This window comes from Macaca mulatta, chromosome 10, assembly GCF_049350105.2.
Source record: "Macaca mulatta isolate MMU2019108-1 chromosome 10, T2T-MMU8v2.0, whole genome shotgun sequence".
Classification (NCBI taxonomy): domain Eukaryota; kingdom Metazoa; phylum Chordata; class Mammalia; order Primates; family Cercopithecidae; genus Macaca; species Macaca mulatta.
In genome coordinates this window covers 69330543-69347091 of record NC_133415.1, presented here as the reverse complement: position 1 = coordinate 69347091, position 16549 = coordinate 69330543, and the positions used below count along the sequence as shown (strand labels likewise).

General features: G+C 36.1%; 1 protein-coding gene across 4 annotated transcripts in view; it reads left to right on the top strand.

The window, feature by feature from the left end:
• Positions 1-16549, top strand: part of MACROD2 (mono-ADP ribosylhydrolase 2) — a 2066868-nt gene that overhangs the window by 685012 nt on the left and 1365307 nt on the right. For all 4 annotated transcript variants that reach the window (XM_028828674.2, XM_015149520.3, XM_028828673.2 and 1 more), the window contains exon 5: positions 6496-6612. In XM_028828674.2, coding sequence (XP_028684507.2) covers positions 6496-6612 — 117 coding nt within the window. The remainder of the gene's footprint in view (positions 1-6495; positions 6613-16549) is intronic.

The window sequence follows — 16549 nt, the reverse complement described above, 5'->3', positions numbered from 1 at the left end:
TTTTGTCTGGTTGCTGTACCATCTCCTGGGTCATTGGTGTCCTGCCTGAGCCCCTGCATTCAGCCTGCAGACAATGGAAGGTCATGTGGAGGACCTTGTGCAGGATTTTTATGGACTGGATGTAGAAATCATTATATCACTTTTACTCATACTCTTTAAACAGAACTCAGTCTCACAACCCTGTAAAATTACAAGAGTGGTTGGGAAGTACTGTCTTGCCAATGTAGCCCAGGAAGAAAACCGAATGGGCTTTGGTGAACAAATAGCAGTCTAGCCACAGTGGTCTTGAAAAATTCTATATATTGTTGTTCTATTTACTCATGGAGCTTAGTTGTCTTTTTTCCTATAGGATATATATTTTTGGTATGATAAGAAGCACAGATGGTCCTATTGCTTTCTAGAAGATTGTATTCCACTTTTTTTTTTTTCTTCCTCTCTTAGATTTCTGATCTTGGGTGCTTTTCTTTTCTTTTTTAGTGGTGATTAGGTTTAGACGATCTATGTCAGCCCAAGTGCAAACCATGGGTCTCCTCCGCATCTGCCTCCCCAGGGTGGATGTGAGAAGTGCTACTGTGTTATATTCCACATCTTGCCACTATTCAGCCTGCTGTCTTTTTATTCTGACCCCTCGTGAAACCAAAAGGCAAGGTTTTCTGCAGATTGCACTAGACCTGAGTGGAGAAGGGGGTGAACTTTCAGATTCAATGAATTATAACACTTCTAATATAGAACCTCATCACCAGATTTGTGATGACAACACTGGCTGTGTATTTGACTTTACTTTTTACTTTCTAATTCCTTGGATTTGAGTGACCTAACCATTTCCTCAGTATTGCCAGAAGAAAAAAAAAAAAAAGCTGTATTACTTTTCTTCCCAAATTTAAATGAATCAAAATCAACTGTATTAAGCAGTTACAGAGTCATTTATTAAGATAGATGGGGATATACAAAAGAATAAGCCACCTCCTGTTTCTTCAAGGAACTGAGACTAAGGAGGAAAACAGACTTTTAGCATATAAGCATTCTGTTGTGTTTATGTAATAACTATAACACAGTTTATAAATATGACAATAAGGGTACAAACCAGAATATTATGGGAACATAAAGAGACGATTATTTTGTCCACTTGTGAATGGTTTCTTAAAAGAGAAAACATTTGAACTAGAAATTGAAAAATTGGAAAGACCTTGCTAGGCAGAAAAGGGGAGGGAATAGAAAGCCTGGGTAGAGGGTACCTTGCAAAGGAAGTCATGGTGCCTTTAGAGAATAGCAGGGTCATGGGTGTGGCCAAATCAGAGGATGTGAAGGGAGAAAGTGTAGGATGATATGAGAGTTGTGAGGATAAGTTGGAACAACATTTATGAAGGGTCTAAATACCATAATTTGGAAGTAGTATTTTACAATGTAAGTTTTGAAGAACAACAAACATGACTTTGGGAAGTAGTTAAGATCAGACTCACATTTTAGAAATATACGTCTAGCAACAGAATTGACAATATATTAGAGAATTTTAAACTCATATTGAGTTTGTACATATAGGGATATTGCCTTTTTGCCTTTCAAAGACATACTTTTGAGCATAGAATTGATATAATTAATATTATCATTGCCCTTTTCTCCCACACACCTTTTCTTTTCAAGGGCCACAAATATAGCTCTGAAATAATAGGAGATCATGTTTTAACTAATTGAAAATGTGGTATATAGTTCCACTGTTCTATAATGACAGACTAACATGTATCAGATGACCTTTGTACCAATAGTAATTCTAAATTCTTGACAAAATATTAAAAAACAGAAATTGTTTATTGGCACTAGCAAGTAACTAAAAGTAGGCTGAAACTAAAAGGGATTCTATTTGTGAAATAAGGAAACCACACTGAGTGAGTTCTACATTTAAGAGATCATGTGACTTGGACCCTGAGGGTCCTCCTTAACTCATGTGGTAAATGGCTGAGAGGGCTGAAATAGAAAGCAATAGTTTATTGACATGGGAAACCACAGGACTGAATTCAGGATTGTCAGAATAGGAATTGAGGAGGAGATGCCAGAAAGGAGAGAGTCACAGATGAAGGAGCCCAAAATCTACAAATAAATCCCTCTTTAATCCTTGGTTGAGTCTATACATATGCAGAGAAAGAGTCTAAGAAGCCTAGGAAGAAAATGAAAGCTAGAAGGTGTAAATAACTGAACAGATAATTCAGCAGCTTCTTAACTGTGTGTCTACAGAATTTGGAATTTTAGTTCTCCCGAAGTTAGAGGGGGCTTGGCTAACATCTTGGGTTTTCCATTGAAACTCCAGAAGGGCCATGTGATAGGAGTAAAGACTACATCCTGGGACTAAGGGATTTATCATAGAACTAAAGGAAAAACTGAAATAGACCCACCTTAACAAAGCTTCCATATTACCTGACAGTATTTTACCTGCCTGCTAGAACAAACTTCTAAGACAATAGAATCTTCTAAGATAATAGAAGATAATAGAATCTAAAGCCTCTACCATATATTATACACAAGTTTCAATATGCCATCAGTAATTTACTAGACATGCAAAGAAATAAGAAAATGTATCCCAGCGTCAAATGAAAAATGAGTCAATACAAACAGATCCATAGCTGACCTAGATAATGGAATTGGCACATAGGGATATTAAAATAACTATGTCAAATCTGTTAAGGAATTTACGTGACTAGATAAGTAGAATGGGTGGGGAGATGGGAAATTTCAGGAGTCATAGGAAAACAGTAAGAAGAAGAACCGAATGGAAATTTTAAGGAAAAAAATGAAATATTTGAAATTTTAAAAATTGGAATGGAATTAATAACAGATTTTTCAAAACTCAGTAATGAAAAGACAACAAAAATTAGCAAAAGACATGAGCAGACACTTCCAAAAATAAGATCTATGAATGGCCAATATACATTTGGCAAGATATCTAACCTCATTAATTATCAGGGAAATGTGCATTGAATACTCCTTTATAGTCATTAGAATTACCAGCATTAAAAAGGCCGACAACACCAAGGGATTGCCAAAATTTGAACTCTGCCACATTGCTGGGGTTATGTGTAACATGGTAATCACTTGGGAAAACTGTTATGTTCTTTATAAAATAAATATATACTTACCTAGTAATTTCACTCAATGATATTTGTCCAATGGAAATGAAAACATATAGCTACAAGATGGTTTATACAAGTATGCAGATTGATTTATAATAGCTAAAAACTAGAAATCTAATGTCTATTCACAGATGAATGGATAAAGAAATTACGGCATAGTCAACAATGGAGTATTAGAAATAAAAAGGAATGAAGTCTAAATAGATACAACACAGATGAATCTCAGAAATATTTAATATGTGTTGTGAAAGAAGGCAGTCTCTCTATCTGTATATAAAATTTGAAGTTATATAGCAGGTAAAACAGTTCTGGTGGTCAAAGTCAGAACAGGAACTCCCTCTGGGTGAGGGGAGGGGAAACTGAATGGAAAGGGCACAAGGTAGCTTTTTGGGTTGATGGAAAGGTTTTGTATCTTTATTAGCATCATGGTTACATAAATGCACACAGTTGTTAAAACTTATCAAAGCTGCATACTTAAAATATGTACATTTGATTGTGTGTACATTATAAATCATAAATACAATGGATGGGAATTTAAAAGTAATGTAATATATAGTGCTTCAATATGCCACATGCAGGAATTGAGAAGACAGTGATTTATAATGGTTAAGAGCATGGTTGCAGCATCAGACAAATCTAGGATTTTGAATCACATTGTGAGTACTTTGTGAATGTAGGCAAGTTACTAACCTCTTCTAAGATCCTATGAAATGGAGATGATAAAATTAGTATTTACCTTATAAGGTTGTCCTCAGCGCAGTGCCCAGCACATTGATGCATCCAGTACATTTAAGCTGTATTCATTATTATTAAATAGCTCTTCAGCCAGACTTTCATGGCCTGAATGCAGTCAGGAATACTGGGATAATCATGAAAATTTTGAGAATTAGATATCTGCAAACTGCATTAAGGTGCAATCTAAATAATGCAGATAATATTTGACAGCATATGATTAAGTATACTAGAAAATTACATTTTCATTATCTGTTTCAAAGTAACTAATTATCTCTTTGCCAAGAAAAAACCGTTTTCTTTAAAATACTTTTCTTTAAGCTCTTGTAAAAAATTTTCATATATAAAGAAATTAGGATATATTTTTTTCCCTATACAGTAATCTCACCCTCTGTTTCCCATCTCATAATCATATCACCAAAGGTGCATGTATTTTCAGTACATATATATGTGTGTGTACTGAATATATATATACACACATTACATATATACATTACATTACATATATACCCATATATATGTATATTCAGTACATATATATATGTATATGTCTGTGTGTATAATGTTGTAAACAAAATGGTAACCATACTATATATACTTTTCTAAACCTGGCATTTTCACTGAGAAATCTTTTCATGTGAAGGACTGTGTTTACCTATAGCTGGTCTATTCATTTTAAGTGCTTTTATACAGTCTATGGCATTGATGGGCTTTTATTTATTTAACCAGCTCCTGTTGGTGGACATCTGAGTAGATCCAATTTTCACTATTGTAAACAACTGTGACATCCTTGTGTACATATTTTTTGAACTTGTGTTAATAATTTCATGTAATAAATTTAAAAAGTAAAACTGCTAATTGAAAGAATTTTAACAATATATTAATGTTTCTTTGTAAGGGAAAAAATTTTATGTTTCAGCATGTGTGCATAAACAGTGAGAAAAGAGTGGTTTTTCTTGCTGTTCTATATTTCTTCTTTTTAAATAAAGAAGAATTATTTCAAAATTTACACAAAATTTTGATTTAGAGTACTTAAGATAACTACCACCAAGAGGACACGTAACACTGTACTAGACACTTTGCTGAATGCCTTCCATGCACAAAATTATTCAAATTTAATGCACAACTTTGTAACTATGCGAGATACTACCATTATTGACAAGGACTTACAAGAAAACCAGTGGTTAGAGCATCCTATATCTGGTAAATGTTAAAGTCTGGATTTCAACCTAGATTTTGTGAAATATGCAGTGTAGTGTAGTCTGGAGTGAATTAATTTTGTTGTGAGTGTCTTTGAGGATGAGGTTCATTGTCAAACTTTGGTGACGTGCAAGTGGTGAAGTAATAAAGCCCAGATAATCTTGTTTCCCTATGACACTTGCGAGGCCAAAAGTGATGCCTCCCTGCCATGCAGTGGCAGCAGAAGTCAACCTGGACATTAGACAAGTCCAGGTTGTCTATATTTCCCTTAGTGCCAATAGCTTGTCCCATATCCAGCTTCCTCTAAAATAATGATAATAATAATAAAGAGCAAAGATCAATTACATGGTGTTACGAACTGTGGAGAGAAGAAGTCTTCAGACTTCTAATATTCTATTTTCACATCCCAGTTACTATTACTCTCTCTTTGCCTTTATTTTACAGTCTTACTTTTTTTTTTTCTGTCCAAGGGGCCCGTTCAATAACAACCAAAACCCCAAATTCTCAGTTTCCTAATTTATGTGTCTGTGATCTTTTAGTCTTGTACCCTTCCACCTGTGCACTCACACACAGAGAGCTTTAATTTCCAGTGACATCAAATTTGTGCTCTCAAAAGGTAATTTGTGATGCCTCAATGCGAAAGGGTCCCAGATGTAAAGCCAGAGAGCTGATGAGACCTGAAGCTGGTCACAGGCATAAAGCCTGCCCCTCTGTCAGAGTCAGAGCAGCACAGAAGTTCTGCTTCAGGCCCCGCCAAGGGAGAGTAAGGGGTGGTCTTATGGGTGTTAAGCAAGACCGAATCTACCTTTGCGCAGCACCCAGTCAGACACCCTGCAGAAACACAGTCATATTTGTGTCATTCTGTTGCAGGGAGAAGTTGCTCAAAGGTTTAGTTTTGATTTTGGTAGCTTTAATTCTATTCCTTCAGTTTTGAGGTGAGCACAGATGTTTCAGAGTACCTTTCTAGGTTTCTTCCTGACCTTTTTTCTTCTCTAACCTGTGGTGTGTTAGAGGCAACACATAACAGCTTGGGAGGGAGAGACAATTGTGAGCATTTCTTCTCAACCCTGTGTTCAGTGACATCAAGTTAATAGCTTAAAATTGGATATGGGGAAAGGAATTATACCATTGAAATGGGAATATGCTCTGTATCAAGGATTCTCCCACCCCAGAGAACCTGTTGTTTAGCACACAACTTCTATAACCCTTCTACTTCTGTTCACTACATAAACACACACACACACACACACACACACACACACACACACACACACACACACAGATAAGCTAGTGTTTGAAACATTGAACACCCTGGGTTTTCTTCCATGGGCTATGGTTATTTACAGGAAGAACAAATTGAGTTCTTTTCCTCTTCCCATCTTGAGCTTTACATTTATTTACAAATGCCAAATATAAGCTAACTTTCTTCTTTCTCCCTTAGTGGATGGCTGTATTCATAGAGCAGCTGGCCCCTGTTTGCTAGCTGAATGTCGTAACCTGAATGGCTGTGATACTGGACATGCAAAAATCACATGTGGCTATGACCTGCCTGCAAAATGTGAGTACAACTGTTTTGAATACTGTTTCAAAATCAGATGAGACGTCTTGTTTTAATCCAGTGTATAAATGGAAAAGGAAATGGCAGTGGTGGTACTTAATTAAATGTGCTTGAGTTCAGATTTTGTACATGGTAATAAAAACATGCTTTCCAAATATGTCTCCAAATATATGCAAATATATATATTATATACATAGTGTATATAATATATATATGTATATATGCACATACGATGTTTAACTATTCAAATCTTTGACGGAGTGTCTCTGAAAGGGAAATAAAAATATGAGCAAAATATACATTATAGCATTTAAGTGCCACAGAGTGACAGCTCCTGGAAATGATGCCAATTTCTTATTTCTTGTTCAGGTTTCTTGATTGTGGATGTGTTTAGAGCAAAGGAGATCAAAGTGATGTATTGTGTTTTCAGCTGCCATGTAAAGGCTGATTGGCAATTACAGCCAAGGCATCTGTCACACTTTGCTTTCAGGAAAAGCCAACGAAATCTGGTTGTCAGTGTGAGAATGTATTTGCTCTTTGAATGTGGAATGGTCAAAATTTCCATTATATTTTAATAGAGAGAAGTATTGCATTTGATTGACCTTGTTGCTTAGTCATTCAACCAACTGGGTGGCATGGTATGGGATAAAATACTTAGAGAGAAGCTGGTCAATGTCATAGCTTTTTATCCCATAATCTTCAGGGCCTGAGGATGGAGGTAGAGGGTTTCATTGCATCATTCAGGTGTGCATTGACCTGGAAACTGAGATGCCAATTTGTCGATTATTGCATTCACCCACTTCTTATGATACTGCTGAGATCTGTGAATACATTTTATGTAAAAGTGAAGCTGGTTTTGGTTTTTATTTTAGCACTGGAGAAAACATGAATGGAAATTTATAATACAACCTATAGGATACTATGGGTTATATATAGACAGGTTATCTAACAGTGAATTTCCTGTGGATGTGTGTGAATGGAGAATAGCATGTTATATTTTAAAGATTACTGTAAAGGTATGTTTAAATTTGAGGACTTGTAGTAAATACTAATATATTAAAACAGTATTTTTCTTTATCAATATAATATTGCATCCTATATTGTTCATAATGGTTTCAGTGAAAGTACTTTCATGTACTGCATAGTGATGCTTTGGTAAATGATGGAACACATATATGACAGTGGTCCTATAAGATTATAATACAGATTGAGTATCCCTTACCCAAAATGCTTGAGACCAGACATGATTTGGATTTTAGATCTTTTTTTCAGATTTTGAAATATTTGCATGTACAAAATTTGGAGATGGGGCCCAAGTCTAAGCACAAAATTCATTTATGTTTTATATATACCTTATACACGTAGCATGAGCATAATATTATGCAATATTTTAAATAATTTTGTGCATGAAACAAAGTTTTTATTGTGTTTTGGCTGTGGCCTGTCACATGAGATAAGGTGTGGAATTTTCCACTTGTGACATCATGTTGGCACACAAAGTTTTAGATTTTGGAGCATTTTGAATTTCAAAACTTGGATTAGGGATTCAACCTGTACTATATTTTTACTGAGCCTTTTCTATGTTTAGCTATGTTTACATACTTACCATTGTGTTACAATTATTTGCAGTATTCAGTATGTAACATGTTGTACAGGTTTGTAGCCTGGGAGCCATAGGCTGTATCATATAGTCTAGGTGTGTAGTAGGCTATACCATCTAGGTTTGTGTAAGTGTACCTTATGATTGCATAACGATGAAATCACCTAAGGAGTCATTTCTCAGACCATACTCCTGTTGGTAAGCAAAGCATGATTGTATATCAACTATATATGCTGTTTAATTTTTTCTCTAATGACTTTTCATTTATTTTTCTTGTTAGTGTCTTTACCTAGTGTGAAATAGTAAAATCATGTGCCAAATGGCTCTTCACTACTACTTGGAATATGTATTTGTGTCAAAAAAAACCCTTTGTGTAGAATGGTGTTTAGAGCAGTTCTCTTTGTAACTCAGAGGTCATGATCTGTGTATTAACGGTGATTTCCCTCTCCAGAATTATATAGTGCTATTTTTTAAAATGTTGATTCTTTTCCTTTCTAATACCTTGCTACATTCATAATTTACCTAACTTATACCGCCCTGAGAAGAAGCAAGGTTGTCAACTGCTATAATAATGGCAAGATTATTGACTGTTTTCAGATTTGTATTTGTCCTTAAACCAAGCAGTATTCCAAGTCTCCTATTGATTCACTGTTTTCTTTTTTGTGTATTAAAACACAAATCAAATTTCTCCAAATCTGAACTTTCTAAAGAACAATATACTCAGAATCATTAAATACTCCCAAATAAAATGGTGGCTCTAGTGTATGGGTTCATACTGTGATAATTTTTTAAATGTGCTTGTATCTGTTTGACATCCCTCTGAATAAGTTATTCTGTTTCCTTTGAATGCCATTCATCTTATTTTAAGGTTATTGAAGACTTGCACAATACCAGGCACTGAGGAACAAAGATCAATAAGTCAATACCTGTGCTTGAAGGATTCCAATGCTTGAGTCATCACGTTGAACTGAAGTGTGGCTTTCATGGGCATCCTGGGGCAAGGGGATCTTTTGGGACCGTGAAGCTAGAAATGACGAGTCAGTTGGCAGGACTAGCTACAGAATCCATGAGAGCTGAGATCCTGAGAGCCAACACATACTCAAGTCACTGCATGCAGCCCACAGGGCATGTTTAGTAAAAACTCATCCAATAGAATAGAAATTACCAGACAGGCATTGCAGTGCCACCTCATAAAAGTCATAAACATGGAATATTTGTGACTAGGTCTTGTTTCTTCCTATATATTTAAAAGGTTAATGATTTATATTAAAAGCATAAAGGAAAGCAAGGAAAGCAATATGAAAATGAGTACTAATAGCTTACATTTTTATGCCACTTTATAGTATTTCACAGTACTTTCACAAGCCCTTATATTTAAAATTATGTTTTATAAACATTGTGTGTGTTGATTTTCCCTTTCCCTATCCCTGAGAGTTGTTTTTCTTTCTCATCAATTTGGTTTATCCATTTCAGAGTCATTAACAATCCACAGATGTGCTTTTGTAGTGAGAATGAAAAGGGAGCTCATTACATACTGTTTGGGTCATTTTTCCTCTCCATATTTAATAATTCCATGACAGTTTGACAGCAGAGACTAGTTCCTATCTGTCCTCCGAGACAGCGGGTTTATCATTATAGGGGTACTAAAGCCAGTCATCCAGCCACAAGTGATAATATCTTCATGCATCAGCAATTTGTTTAGAAAATGCTATTGTCTGGGTTACAGACAAACTTGATAATTTTGAACTGGTTTTTGCCTCTTTTATGCTTGCTAAATTAATCTATTCATAAATGGTTGTATTTGAATTAATTATGCTTGTATTCTGTGTTCTGTGACTCATCATGATTGGCAGAATGATAAGCCCCAGATATTTAGTTTACTTTTCACTGCTTGGATGTTTTGAATGATTTCTTTTTGACGTTAAGAATATCCAATCATTCTTTTCAAAAGAAATCTTAAGGGTAGAAAGAATATTGGTCAATTTTTCATTGAAGCCTATTGGTAAGGAAATGACTTAGAAAGTAGACGGAGGATTGTTTATGTAATTGGATCTTTTGGGAATCTTCTCTACAATATTAGATATTTTTTGAATTCATAATACAATTTAAATTTTTATGGATTTTTAGAAGCTTATTGACATATGGGACATTTCTATTCATGCTATCATCATTCCACCAGGTAGTAAGCTTCACATGGGCAAGATTTGTCTACCTGAGTCAGTTCCGATGTCAATATCAATCATAGTGTCTCCTAAATATGTGCTGAATTAATGTGAATAAATGAAGGATCAAATGAGTGAATTATTTCAGGACTTTTTCACTTGAAAAATAATTTTTTAAAAACACTGTTGCCTCCACTTCTAATACTTTTCCTTCTGCAATTATTCTGCACATTTCTAGTAAATTAACTTTCTTAAATCCAGAGTCCTTAAAATTGTCTACAAGACTTTACATGATGTGACATTTACTTCTCTACATCATCTCCTTCTGTGCTTCCCCAACTCACACAGGCTGCTTTGTGTGAACCTGGTCCTCAAAGCCTTTGCACTGGCATTCCCTCTGCTGGAGTTCTATTCTTCTAGATACCTACATGGCTTGTTCCTTACCTACCTCAAACTCTTGTTCAAATGTAACATCAGATGTCACCCTAACCAACCTATTTATAATTGCTTCAGTTTTTAAATTTATAATTGCTTACCTGTAAATTAAATCTTCAAATATATCATTTACTTATTTCTTTTGTTTCTTATCTGTTTCTGTCTACCAGAATATGGGCGGAGACTCTTCTTTCTGCATTTTTCTAATGTATTGCTCATTTACTTATTTCTTTTGTTTCTTATCTGTTTCTGTCTACCAGAATATGGGCAGAGACTCTTCTTTCCGCATTTTTCTAATGTATTGCTGTATTCATATAGCTTAAAAAAATGTGTGATATATAATAGGGGTTCAAAAGATATTTGTTGAATGAATGAATAAAATGTAACTCTAATCCTCTCAAAATCTGATAGTGGATTTTTCCTTAAACATAGACTCATTAGCCTGATTACCTTTGGCCTTCCACTGAACTACTTACAACCTTTTGTACGATATGAATTGCTCACAATGCTATGTGTATCCATGGGGTCTGTATCTGAGCTATCTATAATGCTCTTTCTTTGCTCCTTTCACTTGTCTTCCAGACTCAGTTCAAATATCACTTCTGCCATGAAACAAGTCTTCTCTTGTCACCTCAGCTAAAAATGCCTTCTTTTTTCTTCACACTCCAGAATACTGCATGTTAACATACTGAGGGCACTTGTCACATGCTACCTTTTATTGTTAGATATGCAAACTTTCCACCTTTATAACAGAGTACCTTGTATATCACAGGTACTAGAGAAATATCTAGCAAATGAATTAGTTACTGAAAGTGTCAAACTTGGTTGATAATTGGTAGTAGGAATATAAGGAAAAATTATGCTAATATCCATAAGAAATTATGAAATCAGTGTCAATTATCCACTGTGTTTTTAAAAAATGTATTTTAACATATATACACTCCAAAGTCTCCTGTCTCCAAAATTTACTCTTAATGGAGTTTCTCCTAAGGAGGAAAAAAATAAATAAAAATAAAGAAACCATATCACCCTTATTTGATGGTTTTCAGCATAGCTCACATGTCTATTTTATTTCTTTAGAATGCTTCATTTTTAGGCTTCAGGGCTGAATAGTCATCAAAGATAAATGGAAAAATATTAAACTTGTGTAAATGAAATGGTGGAATCTGTTTCTTTTATTTCTTTTATTTAATCTTTGGAAGGCATCAGGGGGTAATATTGACTAACTCAAGGTTTTCATTAATCATTTGAAGGGAAATTCTAAGGTGAGAGACTGTACCATAATATGTTTGAATGAGTGGTATGAACCAGAATTCACATTCTATTCCCAGGTGCAATAATAATCAGATGATAGTAGCTTAAAATATATTGTTGATAATAATTAGTACTTCTCTTCTGCCCTTTATCAAGAAATCATAGTACTTTGAAACACTAGCTCATCAGTCCTTTTGAAATTCCTATGAGGAGGTGACATGACAAGTAATATTTTCTTCCAACACAGAGAAATACAGGTACAGGGAAAATAAATCTGTTGCTCCCATTAACAAACTAAATCCATATTAGAGGCATCATGGTGGCCAAGGATCCCTGAGCTGTGAAAGGAGTCTCTGTTAGGTGTTAGCCAGTCCTGCTGCCTGTTTTTACAAATAAAGCTTTATTAGAACATAGTTGTGGCCATTTGTTTACATATTGTCTATGGCTGCTCTCATGTGGCAGAGTTGAGTTGTTGCTACAGGGATTTTATGGCCACAGAGCCTGAAGTATTTACTATCCGACCTCTGCGGAAAAAGTTTGTCAGCCCCTGGTCTGTGGCAGTTTTCTTTCTTTTTTCTTTCTTTCTTTTCTTTGCCCCACGAGACAGAGGGATTCCCGCTCTGTCGCCCAGGTTGGAGCGCAATGGTGCGATCTCGGCTGAGGAGAACCTCCGCCTCCCTGGTTCAAGGTATTCTCCTGCCTCAGCCTCCCGAGTAGCTGGGATTACAGGCATACACCATGATGCCCGTCTAATTTTTGTATTTTTACCAGAGACGGAGTTTTGCCATGTTGGCCAGGCTGTTCTCAAACTCCTAACCTCAGGTGATCCACCCGCCTCGGCCTCCCAAAGTGCTGGGGTTACAGGCGTGAGCCACAAGCCACAACGCCCGGCCAGTCTTCACTTATAAAGTAAGAAAGGTGAGATTCAGAGAGACTAAGTATTGAATTTTATTAAATGTGATGTTACTTATTCAGATCAAAATTGATAAAGGTGAGACTAAAATACCTACCCTCTATTCCTTGGGACATCCTTGCTTCTGTTGCCTCAAGAGAACATTACCTTGGGAGGATGATCTGAAACCTTTCAAATCTTTCAAATAATAAGGCCACCTTGAAAAGAATGCCTAGAAAAATATGATGATTTTTCCCAATAGGGCCAGATCTGGGAAGTGAATAAGTCAAGTCTCTGAAGGGAGAGTAAGTTTAAACCACCAGAGTATTAGGAAGCAAACCTTTGTTCCTTGTTTCTTCCGGTGGTGTTAGCTAATGTGCTGAAAAGGAGCCTGCAGTCCACAGGAAATGCAGTTTCTAGAGCAGGTAATTCATAAGATGGTTCTGAGTTAGTCCTTTGCAAAGGGTGACCTGATTTCAGCCATCATGGGCTCTCCCAGCAGGTGTCTGATTGTGAAAGCGGTGGAGTGGGCATGCTGCTAGGAGTATGACTCTGCCAGCCTTTGATGAAGACCTGAGGGCCCTCATGAGCCCCTTCCATAATTAAATGACTTATATTACACAAAGAGAAAAGCTACTTTTGAAGATCATGAAATCATCTTCCTTTTGAAGATGGGATTGTTCCTCCTAAAATCAACTCTGATTGGCTCATTTTCCTTAAGTGCTTAAGGAATTCAGGTTTTATTTGAATCTATTTCTCCGTAATTGCCACCCTTTTCATTTATATTAAGCAGTTTCATGCATTTAATCTCCTTAGTGATCCTCATGATGAATGTGGAAATAAGGGCAGAAATATTCTAAAAACCAGAGCAGTGGTTCTCAAAACGTGGTGTCTGGAGCAGCAGCATCACCTGGGAATTTGTTAGATAAAAATTTTCATGCCCCACCCCACACCTACTGATTCAGAAACCCTGTGGTTTAACAAGTTCTCCAAGTAACTCTACTGCGTGCTCAAGTGTAAGGGCCTTGGCCCTAGAGAGTGGTGGAATTCAGTAGCACCCTTGCCTTAAGACTTCTTTTGGCTATACAACACAGGCATCCATTTGGGTCACAGATTAGGGCTTTTTTTGAAGAGAACTCTGACACATTCTCCTTTTCCTTTGTAGCATTTTTCATTAGTGATGACATCCGTATTTGTTTGTTTGTTTGTTTATTACCTGTCTTTTTAGACAAAATAACATTTTTAGAAGGAAAGGCCTCCTATGGGTCTTATTTACCCGATATCCTTAGCATCTGACATAGTACCCAGAACAGAGTTGGCTCTTGATACATATTTGCTGGAGGACTTAATGAAAGCATTGTTTTTTCTCCTCTTATCTTTTGTCGTAATCATAGCTGCCACTGCAGGAAACCGAGCAAGAAGACACTCAAGAGAGAACGGCATGATTCCAGGAATCTGCAGAGCTAGTACTCCTGCTGCTTTTAGCATCTCTCGTATCCCATCACCAAACATACTCCCTGCTCAAAGGCTAGCAGTATAAGAAAGCACAGGGACCAAACTTTGCTAATCCACATGCCACATGTCTGTCTTACACTTAGCTTCTTTCATTTTCTCTTATTTTGACCCATTGTGATAACATAGAGTCCACCCCCAAATGGCTTTGTGATGAAATAACTTAATGATTCTAATACTAAATGTTGTCTTTTAAAAAATATCTACCTTTTGGAAGCAACTGGTGTTTACACTTCTGTGTTACTGGCCGAGTGTAGAATTAAACAGCTGTGTTTTGCATTATTTGCCATCATAGCTAGCCTTTAGAGGACGCCGTCTATACCTCCTATTTCCTATGTGATCAATAGGAAGTAACAGTGTAAATCAATTCTAGGTAATAATGTAAATGGGCTCTTGAAGGCAATTCCCGCTGTGAAATAAGTAGTTAGCAGTGACACTGGCATTAACCGCAGTGGGGGTAATCAGCCTTTGGATGTGTTTAATCAAAGTTATCAGCTAAGATTAAAAAGAGAGCCACTGTTGTGCAGGGATAATCATTTTCAGGATTTAAAAGATGAATATTTGGAGGTGTTCTCATAAATTAAAGCCATCGGAATGGCTTTGAGTAATTTAGGATGCTCTGAGGTCAGGCACAAGCAAACAGGAAAGGTTAATCTCAGAGCTACGGTAGTTAATGTGCAGAGATGGCAGAACACATTTATTGAAATAAGTAGCAAATGCTGAGTAAAAATGTAGATTTTTTTTCTCCCTGTGTTAAGATGTTCCTTGAGCTATTACTTACACATATGATTTGATTAAAAAGTAGTACACAGTGAACACTTTGTGAATGTATTAACTCCCCTTGTAATTAATCCCTAATCCCAAAGATTAAATATCAGGCCATGTTATGACCTGATTAGAGGTGTTTCTACTTGAAAATGTTCATGGAACCAAGCTCTGTATTATAGAATATAAGATTGATTCTGTGTCAGGAACACTAAATGTCATGGTAGAAGATCTGAGATACATGAATGCAGAGTGTTGTAATTGGTAAAGTCCTTAACTTCTGAGCCTGAGGTTCCTCATACGTGATTGTCTAGGAGTATGAAGATCTAACTCCGGAGTGTCTGTTAAACCATACATGCAGAACTGCTTCTTAACACTGTCAGATAAGAAAGATACATGGCTCTGTTGTTATTTGTAAAATACCTGGAACACTTGATTTGCTTGTTCAACCCATGTTTTATTGAGTAATTCCTTGCAGCTAGAGTGCTCTTCTAGAGTGTAGACGACTATAGTGAAGAAGACAGCAGGTCCCTTGTCCTCTCCGAGCTTATGCCCTAGCAGAGAGAGGGCACTAATGATCAAGTCACATAAAAGCAAAGAACCTCAGATAATGGTAAGGGCTATGAGAAAAAAAAAACATCCCCTTACCAGATGTATACAATAAGGATAGTTCATACATTTTTCAGATGTTCTCCCTTGCTACAAATATTCTATTTCAGTTCTTACATATTTGTAACTTTAGTCTAATTTTTGGAGATAACAAAGGGAATGCTGCTTCTGACAGAGCTGACAGGAATTTTAATTATTACCTATTTGATCTCAGAATTTTACAAATAAAGTAACCCAGGCCCAGGAAAATTACTTATTTTTTCCCAGGGTCATGTGGTAAGGGACAGTGCTAAGACTACAGCCTGACTTTTAGTATAGTGATCTTTCTGCTGAATGTACTGCCTCATTTAGTCTCTTTGATCATACCAACCCTCTTACAGAAGTATCGTGAGAATTTAGTAACTGTTAAGTGAGACGCTGAACATGAATGTATTTTTAAAATAAAAATTTCTTATTTCATATGGTGCCTTAATATTTCTAGTAATTTGTAGTAATATTGCAAGTAATTTTAGATGAGCTACATATAAATTAATTATGGTCCCATGGGCTTTGCCAATAAAGTTTATGACAATAATCCATCAGTATATGTGCAACAGTGACTGGTGTTTGAGAAAATATGGAAGTCTCAGATAGGGGTTAATAAATATTCGATACAAGGCTCAAGACTCAGACATTTGCTTGTGTCTCTTTCCAGTATCTTGACCTCAG